At 30.3% G+C, this 22,005-nt stretch overlaps 1 protein-coding gene across 1 annotated transcript in view; it reads left to right on the forward strand.

The window, feature by feature from the left end:
- Positions 1 to 22,005, forward strand: part of LOC143232519 (cold shock domain-containing protein E1-like) — a 53,188-nt gene that overhangs the window by 25,250 nt on the left and 5,933 nt on the right. Inside the window, exons 7-15 of the mRNA XM_076468084.1 lie at positions 1,279 to 1,362; positions 1,622 to 1,791; positions 4,662 to 4,833; positions 6,889 to 7,032; positions 7,144 to 7,428; positions 11,379 to 11,563; positions 16,952 to 17,187; positions 17,852 to 18,018; positions 18,178 to 18,368. Of these exons, the coding sequence (XP_076324199.1) occupies positions 1,279 to 1,362; positions 1,622 to 1,791; positions 4,662 to 4,833; positions 6,889 to 7,032; positions 7,144 to 7,428; positions 11,379 to 11,563; positions 16,952 to 17,187; positions 17,852 to 18,018; positions 18,178 to 18,368 (1,634 nt within the window). The remainder of the gene's footprint in view (positions 1 to 1,278; positions 1,363 to 1,621; positions 1,792 to 4,661; positions 4,834 to 6,888; positions 7,033 to 7,143; positions 7,429 to 11,378; positions 11,564 to 16,951; positions 17,188 to 17,851; positions 18,019 to 18,177; positions 18,369 to 22,005) is intronic.

Consider the following 22,005-nt stretch of genomic DNA (forward strand, 5'->3'; position numbering starts at 1 on the left):
ACCATTAATATTAAAGTAGGCTTAACTCCCATTAACAGTCAACAACAAAAACTGAAGATACAGATATCATATTTTTTGTTTTTCATGTATATTCTATGTTTATTATTATAAAAACTAGAAATTGTTAAAATGAGATTAGATAAGCTGATGAAGAACAAGTTCTTTATGAGGTTAACAAATGTTCATAACTTGATTTAATTGTTACTTGAGCAACTTGTTTGCTGAGTGATTTACAACTTGTGTGGTAGGATTATTAGTTAAATAGGGGTTAAAACCTCTTAAATAATTAACCTTTTTAACAGGTTTTGAAGATTATGCAAATGAAAGAATTTGACAATTTTAATTTGAAGAAAGTATTTTTAATTTTAACATGGAAATTACTTTGCAAACAGTCAACACTTTGACTCCATACATTTATGAACAAGTTTTTAGTAAAAACTACTACATTAGAAATGTGAATATTATTTTTAAATACAAAAGACTTTTTATGTTTACTGAAAACCTGCCAGATTTCATGGATATGCATAAAACATATTAAAAGTTAGTGTGGAAACTCTGGTCATTTTGGAATCTTAACATCAGTGCAATTCAGTGAGCCTATGGTTGGGGTGTTAATGTGAAATTTTTCATACGCCACATGACCACTTCCATAAATTCCTGCAAATGTAGTGACAAAACATTAGAGAGTTAATGAAATATTAACATGAATTAGAAAAATAATATTAAAGGTATTACACTAGGTATATATAAATATATTTGTGTATATATGTTGTTTAAACAGATGTAAAAAACAAAACAAAAAACAATTAACTACAGTACTTCCAGAAGTAAATTATATAAATAACTCATGTTTGCTTTTTAATTCTTGTAATGTAAAATTTAATTTCCAAATATTCTGAAAAAACATGTGAAATGACATCAGTTTCTTGATCTTAAGGTCATTGCTCATCCAAAAGTGTATAAAATGCTCATATAACACTTTTAGTAAGATTTTGGTGACCCTTTGCATGTTTGTGTAGTCTCTTTTATATTAAGATATATTGCAAAATTAAGTCTTGTATAAAAATTGTCCACATTTTTGATATTTTATAAATATAGCTGATCTAAATTAACCTTATGTGATTCGTGTGGATTTGTAACATTTTATGTAATTGATATTTTAATACTAGGAAGAAAATTTGATGTATATCTTGAATCCTGGAAATTTATTTTGTGTTTGGATAATTGAGTGGTTAAAGAAGTCAGATAAATATGTACACATGGTTTTGTATTTTACAGATATTTTTCCATTCAAGTGAATGTAAAGACTTCAGAAACTTGGACTTGGGAACTGATGTTGAGTTCAGTATACAAACAAGGAATGTGAGTAAATAAAAGTAATTAATAATAATGATGCAAATCATACTTATATTTCACATGCATGGTGTCCAAAGAAATACATCCAATAATCTAGAAAACACATGAAACATATTTTGAATGTTTACCTTGAACTACCATAACATTTGAATACTTTTCATAGGTTATTAAAGTTGACATTTAAAACAGGCATATTAAGTTAGAAATAAATTTGTCATATGTACCTTTTTTCATTTATTTTTTTCTTTTGTATTTTCATGTCCAGAACAAGGAAGTGGCAGTGAATATAAATTGTCTGCCTTCAGGAACAGTTGTGTTTGAGGATGTTGGTCCAGAAGAAGTGATTGGCCGAGTTATTAATTTTATTGATCGTAGCCAAGGTCGACAACTCAATGACCCATTGTCAGGAAAAATCCAATATTGTCATGAGAACCGGTGAGTTTTTCTATCAAAATGCATACCATATGATAGTTATGAAACATTGTCTGCTTTTTCCATGCTGTTATTGTGTGTTCTTTGGTGCATTATTTAATTAAATAAAAAATTTAGTGTAGTATTCCCATTAGCATAAAAAAAGTAAAGCTAACTTCCATCAAGGGTTTGGTCTATATGACTGACTACATGACCCCTTTGTACTCATTTGTCAATTCACACAGAAGATATGTACATATTAACTCTTAACACAGACTCTATCAAGTTGACCAACCACACAATGTCTTTGTACTTGTTTAATGTCTTTTTTTAGATGTAATACTTTTACTTTTCAATATAGTATGTATATCTTCACAAATGTTGGCAGCATTTCACTTAATAATGTCTTTTTAATATGCAGAAAATCATATTTTTAATGAAGTGTTTGTAATAAAATAAAGATTTGTACATGAATATATTCAGTATTTATTTTGAATAGTCTGTGTGCAAAGTAATTTTCATCTTAAAATTAAAAATTATTTTCCTTATCTCAAAAATCTCAAACTTCCTAAGACATCCTGAATACATCAAATGTTTTCATAAACATTTCAGTAAAACTTTATAGTTTGTTATTTTCAGTAACCTAACTCAAAATGGGATTGGTCAATTTATCTGACCTTGTAACTGTATATTATACATTATCTTGAACAAAATCAAAATATAGGTTACCTCTTTTTCTTTCTTTTAATGCCTTGATATTGTGATATGAAAGCATATTTGTTTATCCTAATTATCTGAATTTGTAACAGTAAACATCTATGTATAATTAAATTTTATTTTTTTATTGCCTTTTAAACCATTACTAATTATTGCCCATGAGGTTATAAGCTGTAAATTACTCGGTGAACATGCAGCTCATACCACACTACCTTATTGCATTACCCACGAGCTATTGAAACTAATACAAGCAGCTCGAGTGTGTGCTTCATGGAGCATTTTTATTTTACTATTTATTTACTTAGTCTAATCTTAAGTAACCTTAAAACATCCTTATTCTTATATTTTAGTTTTTATAATTATTTATAAAGAATAAACATGAAAAACAAGAAACAAAGTACTTTATCAAATCTTCTTTTCTTGCTTTCAGTTGTTAAAGAGTGTTAACACTAATTTTTTTGTATTACTCACATTATTGCAATTAATAATTTTTATTTAAGTAATGTCCCAAACAATAGACTGATAACATGCAAAAAATAGACAAATTTCCTGGCTTCCTAACTCTGCAACAACATTCATTATAAATTCATTGAAGCTAGCCATTAACTTTCTCATAGGAATGCTGTTTGTACTCTGAGTAAAATTGACATTTTAATTCTTCATAACATAATGTCATAAAACATATCATTTGATAAATGAAAACCTTGAGTTTCTAATGGTTATAGGTAACATATAATTAAGCATAAACATGAACTATTAACAAATTATGAAAGAACGATTGTGACAGGTGGATGTGGCAAGAGGGATCTGATTTTCTATTTGGTAGCTCTGTAACCAAACAAAGTTGACTATAATACTTGTGGGCTTATCTGAGCAACGATAATTTTATAGAGAGTAATTTACATTTAATTTCATATTTTTCAAGGGGTGATGAATAAATTGGGGATGATGATATGCTAAGAGAAAATGTTTCACATGTGTTACACTAAGGGAAATTCAAAACTTTCTATTAACATTGCCTTGTAGAACTAAACTTAAAACTTGTATACTATTAAAATATGGATTATTAACTAAGATTTTATGCTATTCTGATTGGTATAACATAAACAAAAAGTGGTTTAACATTTCGAATGTAAGACATTAAAAAACCCAAGTGGATAAGGTTGTCATTAACAGCAAAAAGAAAAGAAAGACCCAGATAAATAATTTTTTCTTGTTATTATTTTATTATTATAAAAGCAATAAAACTATAAATGTATGACTCTTTTTATGATAGTTCAGATTAAATTACATGAAAAAAGTAGTAAAAATAACAACTCATTCACAAGATATGATTGTGAGTACCCTATTCTTAATTTAATTTGATAGCGCAATGGGGCTGCACGTTTGCGAAATGATTTGCAACTTATGATGTTGCATACAGTAATTAGTCAGGTTTCAATGGGCTGTTAAACAAATCTTAAGTATAAATAAATTTATACTGTTATGAGTGTAAAACTACTTAAGATAAAGTTTCATATAACAATTTGAAGTCATTTTAGAAAGAAAAAGGATTTTTTTTGATAGTTTGAAATTTATTTAATAGGTTTTAGATTACACAACTACAAATTGAGATTTTGAGACAAAGTATTTTTAATCTTAATGTGGAAATCACTTGGCACTTGGACTAGTATATAGACATACTTGGCATATTCACTTAAAATTCTTCACTAAAAATATTTTATTAAAAAATTTGATTGTTTTGTGTACAAATGTAAAGTAATGTTTGTGTTTTCACAAAATTTGGCAGATTTTTAGCAAAGTGTATTAAAAAGTTTGAAAAAATATCAAGTAGAATATGGTTACAAGCTTGGTCAGTCTGACCAACTTGATAATGAGAGTTTAGATAATCACGGAAATATTAGAGAAAATATTTTTATCTGTTTTTAGGCTTATTAAATGAATGAAAAGTTTTTTACAAATATTTTCAGATATCTATACAAATCTGGTCCATTAAATAACTTTTATACTGTTACAGGCATAAAAATAACAATTATGTTTATCCTGTTTTTATTGTACTACTGTGTTATATGCAACATATATTGTGAATGCTTTTAATCATTTTTCAGTGTATAATTCAGTCTCTTTATTTTTATTGTATTATCAAGGACCTAAGAGTTTTTATCATAATAAACTAGAAATATAGATATTCCATTTGGTGATAAAGATCCACGAGGAGACTTTACCTTGCAAAAAGGAGACTGGGTTCGATTTAAGATTGCTACAGATCGACGGGACAATCTACAAAGGGCTACTAACATTGAACTGCTTGATGAAAGTTTCTTGGTGTCAGGAGAACACAGAGAGCAAGTGGGTTTGATTTTCAGAACGTGTTCCATTAAAACTTGGTTTATTTTTAAAGTAGTTAACATTTCCTATTCTTGTGCATGAGACATTCATTCCTAAGTATTTAAAACTTTACCGACTTTACTCATACAGTTTTATATATACAAGCAATAATATTTAACATATTAGTTGATTCAAAATAAAAACAAATAAAACAATCATTTAGCATGTTTCTGCTTGTGATAGCTTTCAATTCTAATAATAGCAAACAATTAACTCTCTCACCATGGACTTGGCAGTGTCAGCTGAGTTTCCTACCTCAAACTGTTTCCATACTGTAACTTCTATGTTTTGCATATATACACAGCTTCACAAGCTTTTAGTCACTATTAAGAGTTATTTGTAGGCAAAAATTCGAATTTCAGTGAAGTATCTTCACCAAACATTTCTCTGTGAATATATGGAGTTAATATTGACTGCTACAAGTACAAGAGATTTTCATATTAACTCTATCAACACAGATATGCTTTACTGCATATAACACAATTTTTATGACTTGCATTCAAAAGTTTTTATCAAGCTACGTTATACATTATATTATACTATAATGATATATTACCTATAACCAATAGGAAGCCAAGGTTTTCACCTATAAAATGATGTATTGTATTCTGAATAGACAATTATCTGTTTCACTTGTAATACAGCTTTGCTTCCCATAGGGACCATAACAGCTAGCTTGGATGCATTTGTAACAGCTCTTTTTTTGTGTAGTTAGAAAACCAAAAATATTATGATTGTTAGATAAAATTGTCTGCTTTTTCTCGTTTATTATTCTGCTTTCTTTGATGCACTACAAACATTATTTAAAAAAAACAAAGTAGGGTTAAGTGTTATTGGTAGTTTAGAGCAAAAAAAGAATACTCTGGTATGTACTTTTTATGTTAATCATTTATTCTAAAAGTAACTAAAATGTATGATGATCAGGTAATCCTTCCTACCCTCATCCAAATCCCCTACAGATGTCAGTATGGAGAGTCCATCGTTAGATCAGTGTAATCCAAAAGGTTTGAAATCCAGTAGACACTTACTTTTATAAGAGTTACAGCTCTGGTTTACCTGGAAATGTATATATATCACCCTACTACATTACAAACTAAGCTATTTCTGATGGTTAGGCTTGATAGGTAGTTCACATGTTTTTTTGAAGAGATGTTCTGTTATAGTTTCTCCCTGAATCTGTTTATTAAGCACCTCATGTAAGCATTTCTTCAATAAAGAACAGCCTGACTTACTACTCTAACTTTATTAAAACTCATTCTTTGTCAACCACCTGTAAGGTAATGGTTAGTTGAGCAATCTTTCCTTTCATTTAGCTAAATCTCACTTTAACATCATGCAAAAGGCTCCTTTGACAATATAGTTGCTTGTAGTCCTTTAGCGAGATTACTAGTTTTCTACCAAGTGATACCCAAGTCAATCTCCCCCCCCCTACTCCAGTTGGTGATGTGCCCCATGAGTTTTCCTTTCCTGATGCTTTTTTTTATTTCAAAAAAGTAGTTCATCTTTGTAATTTTCTTTTATCTGCATTTTCTCCACCACCATTTTCATCACCTATAAAGGTATTTCAAGTAGTTACCTTTCTTCTTATCTTTCTACCCTTCTTCACAATTTCCACTGTATTTCTTTTGCTTCATTAGAAATGAGCCTTTGTTCCAATTCCAGTGCTTATGGGAAGTACTGTGCATCAAGAATTTTCTGTTTCTGTTGGTTGAGAGCTAGAATCTTATGAATTACATCATAGGCTGATACAATACAAAATAGTACATATAAAGATGGTAATTTAATCAACATTAGTGGTGGAAGTAAAATTCTTCACATTAGTGCTATGAGTTAGTAAAAATCCTTGGTTTTTAAGAAACCAGCTGATTTTCAGATAAGGAAAATTTTAATTTGTATATCACTTCCAATGCTCTACAGTTGTGTAAATTAGATTTTAAATTTTCTTTTCAGTGAATGATATTTGGACATACTTTCTCATTTTTCATGTGAGAATTTATTATTTTCTTTCTAAATTAGGGGATAATTACAACTTTGAAAGAATCATTTGGATTCATCAAATGCCCTACAAGGGAATCCCGTGTTTATTTCCGCTTTTGTGAACTTTTGAATCCAGAAAGTCCAGTTCAACTTCAGGATGAGGTAGAATTCACTGTTGTCAAGGTAAGCACAAACTCCACCTAGTATACTGATGATTGCATGAAAATTTTGTACAGAAAATAAAATTTTTAATTTTTCTTTTATCCATTTCAAAGTACTGCTTTTCGTTTGTAGGATCCTATTTCTGCAGGGCGTTCACATGCCATCAGGATTAAACAGCTTCCTCCTGGAACTGTTCGCTTCAATTCTACCTCATCAGGAGGAGACTCGGTGACAGGACAGAATATTGGGATTGTAGAAAAAATAGCAACCAACTGTTCTAAGAGTCCAAGTAAAGGTGTGTTTGGATCAGTGTCTACTGATGGCATTATTTCTTTTCACAAGAATGGTGAAAAAGAAATCATCCATTACCAGATAAAAGATTGTGACTTTCAGAATCAGCCTAAGTCAGGAGATAAAGTGAGTAAAGAAATCATGTAGCTGATTCCTAATGAGTTGCTCTATTTATTAGTGTCCTTCACATTTTAAATATTATTGTAATATTTCATATAAATTCCTAGAAAGTCTGTCAAATAATTAGTAGTTGTTAAATATTTTCATTGTACTTTCAGAGCAACTCACCAGTACTATACTGTCTATTTGATTTTGGATTCAGGTTTTGTCTCAGGTTTTACAAATCAGTCTCTCTGATTTGTAAAGAGTAGTTATTTTCAGCAGTCCCAATAATTTTAAAAACCTGATTAGATACTAGAGTTTCACTGCAGGTTAACATGTGTTGAAAGTATTTGATGCTTCCACATATCTTGGTAAATTATACTTATTAATTCTGTATCCCTGTCTTCTTGTAGTAGATCCCTTTGTATAGTGTATAATACATAGCATTTATACATTTAGCTAACATTTACATCATTTGGTTTGTTTATTGTCTCGCAGTATATTTCAAAATAACATTATAAGGAAGAAACAGTGTAGTTCAGTACTCTTCATTTTGATTGAAAGTATGTGAAGAAAGTACTCTACTCTGGAGTCTATAGGTGTGCTAAATGAAAGAGATTATTCGGTTATACAAGAGTAATATACAAGTTGAATGGCTGGTACTGTTAACTAGCTCTTTTTTTCCTTCAGTTTATTAGTTCATTTCATAGTCAGGGATGGTTATGGACAGATTGTCTTTTTATTTAGTTTTGCATGGAAATTTTAAAGCAAACAAGATCTGGTTCTAATACTTTTCATTTTTATGCTGAATTTTGAAATATGCTGCATGTATATCAGTCTTAGGTAAGCCAAATTCCAGACTAACATCAGATTTGTATTATGAATTTTTCTTAGAATGTTATTTAACAGACTGAAGTGTCTTCATGCATTCTGTTTTCAAGGATTAATCTAATATAATTTCATCTTTTTATATTTACTCAGTTTAAGAAATATGTTGTCATATGGTTGATTTTATTAACTTTAACTTTTGTAACTTCAACTTGAATGAACACACTAACTAGGCACCAAATTAATAAAATATTTCCCTTGTGACATAGCTTACACTTTTATTGATGTTTTGAAAGAAGAATGGATTTATATCTATATTCTGTCTGCAGTGTTTGTGATGTTTATTAATACATGTGTATTTTATTATATATTGCTTTTTAAATAGCTAATTGTTTACTTACTTTATTAAGCTTTATGCAATATTATGTCAGATATCCATATTTCATTGATATCTGGTATATTTAATGTGTTATTGAAGTGAGATACATTGTTATTTAAGTCTCTAAATAAAAGATATAAAAAGGTTTTTTAACAAGGGAAGTTTTGCTGCTATAAAGAAAAATTAACAATTAACCATGGACATTTTTTGAAACTCTAAAGTTCTTGATTCTAGAAATACTGCTCTGAAGAGTACTGCCACTACAGATAAGCTCTATTATGCCTTGTATCAGTGGCTTTTCTAGTTGACTCTTACTTAAGTTACAGTATAAATATTTCTTACAATTTTATTATAGTTTTATTACCTACTTTTTGGAGAGGATTTGAGAAGTCATGGTGTTATCTTATGCAAATAAATTGAGTGTGTATGTATACAAGTGTAGCTACATTGATGGATTAACAGCTAGAAAGCAAGTTTATACACTTTTCTTTTGTTCACGGTACATGTATACAAAGGTTGGTTAATTTACCCAATTTGGGCCAAAATATATAGTTACTTTTGCTATTGTTATTAGTAGCTGCCTGACTTTGAGACATTCTGAAATCTCCCGACTCAAAGCTTGTTTTTCATGAGGCATATTCTGTGGTACACATACCACTAGTAGTGCACGAACAACATAAAAATCATGAAATTTGTAAGGAGCACTGTCTGTGTTTTCCATGTTTACATATACATACTACTCTCTTCACTTACTCTCTACTTGCAGGCCCGGCATGGCCAGGTGGTTAAGGCATTTGACTCGTAATCTGAGAGTTGTGGGTTTGAATCCCCGTCACACCAAACATGCTGGCACTTTCAGCTGTGGGGGCGTTATAATGTGATCTCAATCCTACTATTCTTTGATAAAAGAGTAGCCCAAGAGTTGGCGGTGGGTGGTGATGACTAGTTGCCTTCCTTCTACTCTTACACTGCAAAATTGGGGTGGCTAGCACAGATAGCCTTCGTGTAGCTTTGTGCAAAATTCAAAACAAACACTACTAGCATAAACACACCAGTATTTTCTTCCCTTAAAATTGACAAAACATGGTATTACATATTCTTCACTTGTGCTAGAGAAAACAATCTTATCCTTTGCATTAATGGATAAATGTTAAATATAAATATTTGGTACTGGATTTTTATCCTCTTTTTTAAGTTAGGCCTATGTTAGTAATTTAAAAAAAAAATTTGAAAAGTTGAATGCAAGTCTAAAATATTTAATAATTACTTCAAAAAAGTGTCATGAGTCAAGTGTCTGAACCTGTAACAGCAAATCTGTACACAAAATGGTGTTTAGTCTTAAAGGATCTATCTCAAATGCAAACAAACTTGGCTGGGGTTTGGTTTAGAGAGAGAGAAGTCTCAAGAATTATTTTCCCAACACTCTTCGTCCCCTCGTGAAAGATTATTTAACTGTGCTTGGAACTTTGCCTGTATTTAATTTGTACTTGTTTAAGGTGGTGAAGTGTGATGAAGCATTATAAAATTAAAGATTGAGAAAGAGTGAAACAAAGGCATCACCAGAAAAGTGAGCCAGGCCAGAGCTCAACAAGCAGGTATTAATGTAACTATCATAAATCGACCGAAATTCATGGCTGGGCAATAGTGTGACCTTGGCTTGGATCTAAAGATCCAATGCCTGAGATTTGGATGTGAGGGAAAACAGGAGTGCCCGAAAAAAAACCCACTTTCGCAGGACAAGCGCTGAAAGTTTTGCCTGTCCTTGCCCGATTCTGAAAAAGAAATGCATATAAATATAAACTTGAGTTTATCTTATCTGTGATTATATCTTTTGTTGATTGATTTGTGATTGTTGAAATGATACATGGTGAAATGTATTTTGTAGGTGTACTGGCTAATTTACATAATGATGCGGTTAGTTGGTTCCTATGTTCTGCTTTTAAATAATATTTGTATAATATTCCTGTGAGCCTGTTTCTAAGAGTTGGTAAGTTACTTATTTGGTGTACATAGTTTACGGGTGGGTATGACAATAGTCTGTTTGCTGCTTTTAGTATTTTATTTTGTTGTACTTGGATCTTCTGTAGTGTGTTGTTAGCCTTGTTATATGTGACTTGACATCCGTATTCTATTAACGGACAGATGTAAGCCTTGTATATTTGGATTATGGTCTCTGGTGAGCAGTTTGAATGTTTGCTAGATATGGTCATTAAATGTGAGATGCGTTTTTTGATGGATAAGTGTATGTTGTTAACATGTATTTTCCATGTTAATCTTGAGTCAAAAGTGATACCAAGGAATATGATGTGCTTGCTCATGATGATAGGAGTATTTCCAAGTGAGATATTTACTTTTTCCAGAGTTTTTCTGTATCTTTTTAATTTCCTGCAAAAAGTAATTGCTTGCATTTTTGTTGGATTTAAAACCACTCTCGAGTTGTTGCTCCAGCTCGAGACATTATTTAGTGTTTCTTGAATGCGAGACAAAGATGTATCAGATAGTGCTGTAATCTTAAAACAGTATGGTGGAATATGTTTTAATAGCATATTGAATTTCTACTTCTCTTGATTCATAATCTTGTGAAATATTTTGTATGATATCTTTAACTTAAACAATATAACAAAAATAAAACAAAGTTATTGGTGTATAATCACTTGACACTACAGGAAACTGGTTGCTCAAGTAGAAGTGTTTTTTCTCTGTAGTATATATGTATTAAAATATGCAAAGAAAAAGTAGACAACAGACTACTAATATTTTGTTTTAGGTGGAATTTATTATCAGTACATCTAAAGTGAACAACCAGAAAATTGCCAGTGATATTAAAGTTATCAGTCAACAAGTGAAGAATGGCATCAGATACTCTCACCATGGATTTATAGCAGCTTTGAAAGATAGTTTTGGATTCATTGAAACTGAAGATCATCAAAGTGAAGTTTTCTTTCACTTCAGGTTTAGTAACTTTTAGGCTGTTTTATTTTGTTGTTGTTTTTTCTCCAAATTAACAGAAACTAATTTCTGTTCCTTTTATTTTTCTGTTTAACCCCATGAAAGTCTAGTAGTTATGATCTTTTGACTTTTTTCTTAATAAAAACACATTTGTAAATAAGTTATTACACTGTATGTAACTTTCATCAGTATTGCAATTTTGCTAGTAAAACTTAGAAGATGCTAGAAAAATAATTGCTAGTACACATGTCAGAAGGAAGATTTACAAATTATACTTTTGAATATTACCACACACAGCATACATGCATTTTAGTCAATTACATTTAAGAATTCATAATTGTGTATTATCTTATCTGATTTTAGCTGCATAATACTCATATCAGGCTATATACTGAGAAAATGGAGATAGCAAGATCCTAGTCTCATCTGCATTTGATTGATGGGCAAGACACTTAGCATGCATCTAGCCTTGGTACTTGCACTTCCCAAGACATTATGTATTTGTGTGTGTTATCAATTTTAAGGTGCTAAAAAAAATTGCCACATTAGGAAGTGTGTGAAATCAAATAATAGGGCTAGTTTTTTTTACATTGATTCCATGGAATTGCAGAAAGGGGTATTTATTTAGCAGCTTCCACATGCCAAAAAATTTCATTTTATATTTGTATTTTGCTTCTTTAATTTCCTGTTTACAAGGGTTACAGTTTTGAGGCATCATACTACTCAAACATATTATTGTCCTAATATTCACTCCCATGTTTCTGTTGAGTTGAATAAGGGTCACTAGTATTTTCAACTTTATCTAAAACTACTAAACAGTCAAATCAAAGTTTGAACAGCTAATCTGTTAATGTTATCAGCTTTTTTCTTTCAGTAAATTGATCTTTGGTTCCCAAGACTGGATTCTTACTCTTCTTCAAATTAGAATTTGTTACATCTTGTATTCAATGATTAAAGAGCACAGTCTTTTTGTGTTGAATATTTATTAATATTATGGCATGTTCTCTTTCATTTTTATTTCACTTTGTGCCCATATTGTATTTTTTAGTGTAAGCATATTTGTAGTCGATTTAAGGTTTAAAAGGAATTTTTTGTACTGTTTCTTCAACAAGGGTTTACGTAATGATTAGAATAAAGTGATAAAATCTTACCTTGGTTATATGTTACTAGAAGAAAGGTTTTCTGTGAACAACTTCTACTGTTATTACAATCCTGATTTGTTTTTTAACTTGCTTAAGCATTTTACACTTCATCTGAATTATGATGTTTTAAGTATGATAGAAAAAGAAATTTCTTTGTGGAACAAAATAAGATAGGCTTAGTTAAATCATTTTGCATATGAATGTATCAAATTTCATTTAACTGAAAGGACTTCATTGTTAAGCCTTCCTTGGATTAGGTTTTATTAACTGTGTTACCAAGTCTGCTTATAATAAGCAGAATTGGGCTTGTTTTGTTTTCAAAATGACTTTCTTGAGAGTTGCAGGTTGCCATATTTTGGGCTTGTGTTATTTTGAGATTACTTTTTTTGTTGTTTGTCTCTATAAAAGCTGACTTGAACATGTAGTAAAATGGTAATAGGAGTGGTTTCAGTGATTTCATTACAATTTTAGAATCTTATCCCAATTTCTGTACAGTTTATCACATACCAACAATTACGAACTTTCTTGGTACATTTTATATAACAATTAGGCCATTCAAAATGCCATTTGTAGTATGTCATAAAAAGCAGTTTTGAAAGGCAGTGCTGCTTGTTTGTCTCATAAGACTTGACAGTATTGCTTATTACCCTAACTAATTACTTGAATGGTTAAGAAAATATACTGAAAAGTGTAAATATACATATGTATATATAAATGAATTTAAACTAACTGGAAAACTTGTTCAGTTTATTAAATAAGCTTGATTAACAATTCAGGAAACAGTTGGTTTATAATACTGGTATGGTAAAAAGCTATTTTAATTGTATATCAATTATCATAAACAACATGAAACAACTGTGTACATTGATTTTCAAATGAAGGCACAGATAAAAGTTGCAGATTTTTTAAAATGAAAACTAATATATAGGAAGGTTGTAAAGTAGTGTAGGAAGACATCAAAAGGTAGTAATCAAAACCTAAAAGTAAAGCAAACATTTTGAATTGGTTTTAAAAAGATGTATAACAGTGAATGATTCTGAAAATTTCAAAGAATATAATTCCTAAAAGTATGATATAAAAATGAGATTTTATTTGCAAAAGGTATATATTCTGTAGAAAGTAATTCTGAGATTAACTGTTTTCATCGAGTAGTTGTTTGTTTTTTTGTTATTTGTAATGCAATAAATAAACCATATGACAGTAGTGTCAGATCAATGCACCCAGATCTCAGAATTAATTGAGAAATGCTAGTATCAGGGAGCCATTTAACTAAACTCATACAATCTGGTTTCTGCAATGCAGTTTTGCAGCCTATATGGTTAGAAATACTGTGCCTGAGAGGTTATTATTAGAGGTAATAATAAAATAGAAATTACTTAATCTGCATATGTTTTGTCAACATACCCATTAATTTGTCCATGATTAACACAAATATTAGGCCTATAACTTCTAACATTTTGTCAGCTTTCAGCATTTTAAACCTTCAGTAATGAAATATGTTTGTCTTTTTTCTTTTCACTGTAGGATGACTGTCAGCAGTAAGATACTGTAGACTTTGTCAGTTCAGGCATCAGTTTCCACTCAAATCAACCATCTTTTAAATTTTTTAACTGCAACTCTAAATATCAAAACTAATTGTAATTAGAAGATATTTGAAAATGAGACATCACAGAAAATATGTACATATTAACTCTTTTAATACAGGCTTAGTTAAGTTGACCAACAACATGATACATTTGTACTTGTTTAAAGTATTTAAGGATTTAATACTGCTGTCTTTCAATCTAGTGTGTATTTCTCTCAAAATTTAGCAGTCTTTAAGTTAATATTTTAAGTGTTGCATGTAAAAAGTTATTTTTAGTGCAATATTTTTAATAAGCTAAAATAAATATTTGTCCATAAATATATTGAGTGTCTATTTTGAAAAGCCCATGTCCAGGGTAATTTTTACATTAAGATTAAAAATATCTCAAATCTGAAGTTTCCTTTGTTTCATCCTCTAAACCTCTTAAATCCAGTTCAAACACTTGTTTTCAGTAAAACCTTATATTTTATCTGCTCTGTCTTAAAACAGAATCAGTTAATTTGACTGACCCCATAACCATCAAAATAAACTTAATATAAATCACCTTTTTTTTCTTTCTAGAATGACTTCAAATTGTAACATGAAACTACTTGTATTTATTCTAAATAGCTTTAGGCTGATAACAGTATACATCTATTTATAATTAAATGTTATTGTTTTATTGCCCTTTGAGCCCTGTCTAAGTACTATCCATGTCATTATAAGTTGTAAATAACTGCAAGAACTTCTAATTCATGCTATTGAATTACATTACCTAGAAGCTATTTGTATGTGTGTCTGGTGAAATATTTTTATTATATTTATTATAACTTTAGGTTAATTTGGATAATGTATCATAAAATAAACAGATTCCTCTTTGTACCTTTTAGTTACTTGTAATAAATAAAGAAAGAATAAACATGAAAAATAAGAAATAGAGTACTTACCCAATCTTATTTTTCTTTGCTATCAGTTGTTAAGGGTACATAAGCCTACTTTTAAAACTAATTGTAGTAATGTACTAAATAAATTTTATTCAATTAAATAATGTATCAAAGAACATAAAATAATAAAATGCAAAAAATTGACAATTTCTCTCAAAATTCCAAGATTTTTCTAACTATGTAACAAGAGCCATTACAATTTCTTCTAAGCTAGCCATTAATATTCCCTGTGGGAACAAAGTTTGTACTCTGAAGGAACTTGAGAATTATCTGTTTAGAATATTTTGTCATACAATGTTATTTAATAGATGAAAACCTTCACTTTCTTAAGCCTGTAAGTAATATATATATATATATATATAATTAATTGTAAGAGAGAACTACAAATAAATCCTGAAAGAGAAGTGTGTGGCAGGAAGGGTCTGATTTTCTATTTGATAGTTTCGTAACCAAACATATTTGAAGGCTATAAATTTATGGTTTGTGTAACCAATGACAATTTTATAGTGAGTAATTTACATTTAATTTCATAATTTTCTTAAGGAGTTGGATAAAATAGAGAAGACCAGATGACTAGCAAAAATGTCACACTATGGAGAATTTAAGATTTTTTTAAAATATTGCTTTGTAGAATTAAAAACTTGTGTACTGTTAAAATATATAGGGATTATTAGCTCTGATTTTATGATATACTAAATGATGTTAAACAAAAAAAAAGTGGTTTTTATATTTTGAACATAAGACACTAAAACTGTCACACAATGAAAGATACCTGAGGGAAGATGGTTAATACACTGTGTATTCATATATTTTATTATTTAATGGGCAAAATAATCATGACACAATTACAGTAACTTTTAGAGAAGAATGTTTTGTAGATTGTTACAAGCTTTAAGCTGTGTAGGATAAATGGCTGTAGTTTTCTCTTTATAATCATTGTGGAAAGGAAAAAGGTGCTTCAAGAGTTGTTTTTTTATGATGGTTATGTGGTCAGTCAAATTAACCAAATCCATATAGAATTAGGAAAAAGAGAAAATAATGGATAAAATGCATAGTTTTACTGAAAAAAATTTGATATTTATTCAGAAAATTTTTAGAAGTTACACAAGTGAAAATTGAAAATTTTCAAACAAAGAAAAGTGCTTTTTGTCTTATCATGAAAATCATTTTGCACTGAGGGTGGTGAAAACTTTAATGTTCACGGACAAATTTTTAGTAAAACTACTCGATTTAAAAATTGACTTTTTCGTGTATGAAAGATTTGTAATGTTTGCTGAAGCTTTGTCAAATTGTTTGAATATACACAAAGCACATTAAAACCTGCAGTATGAAAACTGATTGTTACCTTGTTACAAGGATGGTCACATCAACTGACCTCATATAGAAAGGATTAATTGTTTGTTGCATAATTAAAGATATGTCTTATATGTTTGTTAATATTAAATAAATATAAATTATACCTGATTGTGAGATTTTTCAGCCTCAACTGGTCATCTGAGAAAAGAATTTGTCAAAATGTGAACAAATCTAATGCTTTTATGTTACCCAAAAACATCTTGTGAAAGTATGGATAGTACATAATTTATGCAACAAACTTTTGATAGAAATAAAATGTTGTTGATAATTAATTATATTAAACACTGTCAAGTAAAGTATAATTTACATTATCATTAATTTTTTGTAATCTAAGCAGTGTGATCTTTTTTCTCTTTCTTTCATTAAAAATGTTTAAACGTTTTAGTGCTTTTGATGGCAATCCATCTTTGCTGGAACTTGGTCAAGAGGTAGAATATGGAGTGATACAGAAAGGTGGTAAACAGAGTGCAGAATGTGTTCGTAAGCTGGCTTCAGGATCGATTCCCAGTGAAGAAATTCATCCAGAAGTACTGAATGGAGTTGTGTATCGTACACTGCACTGTTTTAATCCTGACCAGGAAGAATACTGTGGTCTCATCTCTGTGAGTGATGCAGTTGAAGGTTAGTTGTATCAATATTTGATACTGAAAATGAACTGCAATTTAAGTTATATGAAATATCTACCCTATCATCACTCTGAATTAAGATCTTGAGGAAACTCCTTTGTTTCAAAGAAATAGTGTCTCTCTCTCTCTCTCTCTCTCTCTCTCTGCAGTTCCTTAGTTCTTCTTAGTAAAAATTACTTGGAAAATTAACATTTCTTTTGTTATTAATTTATGTACACTAAGAAAATTATTTGTGGATATGTAACTTCTTGAATTAGAAGCAAATTTCTTGAGGAATTATATTACTGCTTATATCCTTCTCTTCCCATCCAGAAAACAGAATTTGAATGTTTTTAGTAATTTCCTCATTTCTTTATTACTGTGAAAAGTGGTTTTGTAATCTTTTGTTTCTTTAATAAATTAATTTTGTAAAATTGTATATTTTGTCTTATATCCTGTTTATATTTATTTTATAATTGTAATTGTTAGATTGTATAAAACATGTTTTCTTGTGATTTATTCATCATTTATTTGTTCTGAAAATAAAGATTTGAATACTGTGTATTGGTGGTTTGACTGCTACTGGTTCTTCAGTTTATTCTCTAGTAGTATGAAAATAGTTAATTTGAAATAATAAAAACAAAATCTACACTGTGTATTTATTCACTTTTTCATGTTAGATGGAACTTTAGAACCACCTACCCTTTACCCTTTTGGAATCACCAGCCTTTATGATAAACATGACTTGCTTCAACAGGGAGATGTGGTACAATTCCAGATTGGTGTGAATAAGGCCACTGGACAAGAGCGAGGAATGAATATTAAAGCAATTCGAACACGCTACCAGGTATACAATGAAAAGTTATTTGTATGCATAATGTTGTTATTACCAAAGTATAAATTGATGTAAAGCTGGTATTAGTACATTAATACTGTTTTTAATTTAGCTTGGGTTAATTTTAAGTTGTGAAAACTGTTTTACATGTTTATTTACATGTTATTTTAGTCTGTTGTAGAAGCAATTCGAGGGAATTTTGGATTTTTGGCTTATGAAATTGAGGACGGAAAGAAACTATTTTTTCACATGTCTGAAGTCAAAGATGGGGTGACACTGCAGACGGGTGATAAAGTGGATTTTGTTATTGTTCATAACCAACGCACAGGAAAGTCTTCAGCTTGCAGTGTATTAAAAACTGGGTAGGTAGAAATTATTTTTTAACTTGTCATTTAGTTTCTAAAATGAAAATATAACTGTGTATAGTACACACGTGTAACTGAAATTCAACCAACTGAAGTAATGTACATGTAGTTCATCATTCCTAGCAGATGGTATACGTTGCAAGTGTAGCAATACAGTGATATGAGTATTGCATTGTGAAGCCATGGCACTATTATGTCTGTACATCATTCAATATGATGTATTTATCTTCATGAAATTTGATAAGCTTTCAAAAAACTTGAAGTCTTTGTACAGAAAAAAAGAATTTCTAATAAACTATTTTTACTCAAAATTAATGATTTGATGAAGGATGATTAGTGTTAAGTAGTACATGTTGTCGTCCTTTCTATTATCAAAACATTACATACAAAGTAACATAACAAATTAACTATAACAAAATTGAGACGGGTATTAACTTTTATATGCAAAAACGGCTCGTTTGGGTTGAGAAAACACTTTACATAGAAGAGCGAACAACGTTTCGACCTTCTTCGGTCATCGTCAGGTTCACAAAGAAAGAGGTAACTGACCGGAAGCTGACCACATGTTTGAAAGGGGTTGTGTAACTGTGTGTCGAAATGTCAGTTACCTCTTTCTTTGTGAACCTGACGATGACCGAAGAGGGTCGAAACGTTGTTCGCTCTTCTATGTAAAGTGTTTTCTCAGCCCAAACGAATCGTTTTTGCATATAAATTTCTCAACAAGTGGGTTTCTCGTCATCACTGGGTATTAACTTTATTTTACTTTTCTTGCCAGCTGCCATTTATTTGATCAAACCTGAGAATTTAAAAACCCTAATGTGTGAACTATTTAAATAAGACAATGTTAATAATATAGATAATAAAATACAAACTAGATTGACAGACCTTGTAACAAACTGTTGTAAAACTTCTGTATCATAGTGTCAATATCAAAATCCATATTGTGTCAACTACTATGATGAGATGTGCATCCCAAGTATACAAACTAGCTATGTAGTTGAATTTGAGGAGTGAAAACATAAACATCAATGAACTAATACAAATGCTTAACCAGTGTAACAATTGTTTTTTTGTAAAATTTCCCTTTAAAATATTTTAGTAAATTACAACTTAATTACATTTAGTAGTAATAGTTTTTTTTTTTTTTTCAATTTTGTTGAAATATCTCAAAAGCTTGTCACTTCACAAATGAGCTTCCTTGTGTTTTATACAATTATGTATGTAGCAAGTACCATATTAAAATATCGATTTTTCTGAGAACTGAAATTTTTATGCTAAACCAGACTTTCCAAAACTTTCACAACTGCCGATAAGCTTAAAAAGGAGTTGGTGAACAGTTTGTACTCATCCCTACTATTGGTGTTTATGTGGCACTAGTTGATTAAGTTCTTAAATTATTATAAGTACTGTTGTCAGTTATATGACAGTATTTAGGATCCTTTTTTAAAGTATTTTAACTTGCATAGATCTCAATTTATTAGCTGACAAGCTCAGTTACACATGAGTATAGTGTCTTTATTTTTGTGGTTTTTGGTCTTATTATTAAACTTGTTATTCTGAGCTATACATAAGTATAGCTTCCAATGAGATTTAAAAGTTTAATATTTCTACCTTTTTGGTTCCTTCTTGCTTGTTTATATTTTAGGCATTACTGAAAGATCTTAAACATTTAATTGTTAGATGAATTAAGATAACATATCAAAGATATTGGGCCAAGTTTCTTAATCACATATATGGGTCAGTAATAATGCTTGTTAGTTTTAATGTATTTGTGTTGCAAATGAAGTAACTGTTAACATCACTCTCACATGGTTTAGAATAAAGTACTAAGATAAATATTTCTAGGTATTTGACACACAGTTAGATATCCTTTTTGAAGGTTTTAAACATGTTAATCATTTTCCTTAACTAAAGATTGCATACAACCATTGCTATTGCATAAAGGTTTGTATAGTTTGACCCATCTCAAGTTGTACACGTTTGAGTTGTGGGTTCTCTCACTTGAATATTTAATTTGACATAGGTAGTCTACAAATTATGGGGTTATTGCACTAGAACCTCTTTGACTTGAAAACGTATATGTAAAATTATTTTAGCTTTCTTTTTCCTATGTGATTATTTTTCTTGTCCTTATTCTGTGCAAGCATTCAAGCAGCCATTGAGAAGTCATAAGGAAAAGCAAGAAGTTATCTAGTTTGGTAACCAGTACAATAATTAATACAAATAATTTTGTGCATGTGTTTCCTTTTCCTGACTACCTCTTAACTTGCATTTTGGTGTTAAGATCAAGATGTTTTTCTTTGTTTCTTTTGATTTATTTTTTTTAATTAGAATTTCTGGAACTAACATTTGTAAAAACATGACCATGGAAGGGTACTTTCTGAGACTGTGAAAAGTGTACAGCAGAGAAGATGAAGCTGTGAAGTAATTACTTTATCTAAACATGTCATAGCAAGTACAAAAAAAAACACTCTTGGACATGAAGCTTTGACTGGCAGAAACAAGAACTATGTCCATGTTCAGGCTTCACCCTCAGGAGTGTGAGGTTGTTGGAAATCACTAAAAGCTACTTCCTATGGTTTGGGGCACAGTTTGACAGAGAAGAATTATGGTGGTTTAAAGTAGCCTGAATACTACAAGGCTTACTGAGGTGACTTTTCTGTGACTAAGGAACTTGTTATTAAGGCCAGACATCACAAGAATGGATCATGTCACCAAAAATTAAGGAGCAACATGCTGAATGAAGTCTTGTATTATTAACCACTTGTCTTGAAATGGAGAATGTGATATCTTGCTATGATCCTACAAGATTGAAAGTTAGTGAGGAGTCTTTCAGATGGGTAAGGAATACTAAACATGCTCCAAAACCTTATCTTGTTAATGAAAACTGTAAGATTCAGTGACAAAGTATTATAAAACATATTGTATCGTTATTTATATTGCAGTGAAGTGTCTCGTGCTTAATCTAGAGAACAATTTGATGTATAGGACAGTTTACAACAAGTAGTACCATAGATTTTATTGTATAGAAGAAAACATTCAATAGGTTTGATTTTATAGCATGGACAGTTTAAAGAGACTGTATGAGAAGAGATTCTTAAGCATGTCTCTCTGATTGCAATGAGATATCCATTAACATATTTATAGAGGGACTTGCAAGTGAATCCATGTGGTAACACATGGGTCTGAAGGACATTTTGTCTGTCATGAAAACAATTTCTTTTGCAATATGAATCAAAGTGGTCATATTGAACCATCCAGTGGCAAGTGCAACTACAGGTTAAGCTTTGAGGTAACTTCCAGAATTTATGGCAACTCTCAATGGCATGATAGAAAATGACAACTGCCATCTGTACTTGACCCTGTGTTGTCACAAGACATTATGGTGCAAATGTTGTGGATTTCTGTGGGACAACCAGGCTTTTCAGTCTTGTTTACATTAATTGCACCACAAATATAACCACAGTTGGACTTTCATAATCTTCAGGACTGTGAGGCAAGGAGTCTCTTCTTTATCTGTGACTTACTTGGTCATCAGCTTGAGTAACATCAGAAGATTGAGAAACTATAACTGCAGCTATTACTAGTAGGGGCCCAAGTTGGATCTACCTATTACCTGGGGAACGTGCTGCAG

Source organism: Tachypleus tridentatus, chromosome 11 (assembly GCF_004210375.1).
Source record: "Tachypleus tridentatus isolate NWPU-2018 chromosome 11, ASM421037v1, whole genome shotgun sequence".
Classification (NCBI taxonomy): Eukaryota; Metazoa; Arthropoda; class Merostomata; order Xiphosura; family Limulidae; genus Tachypleus; species Tachypleus tridentatus.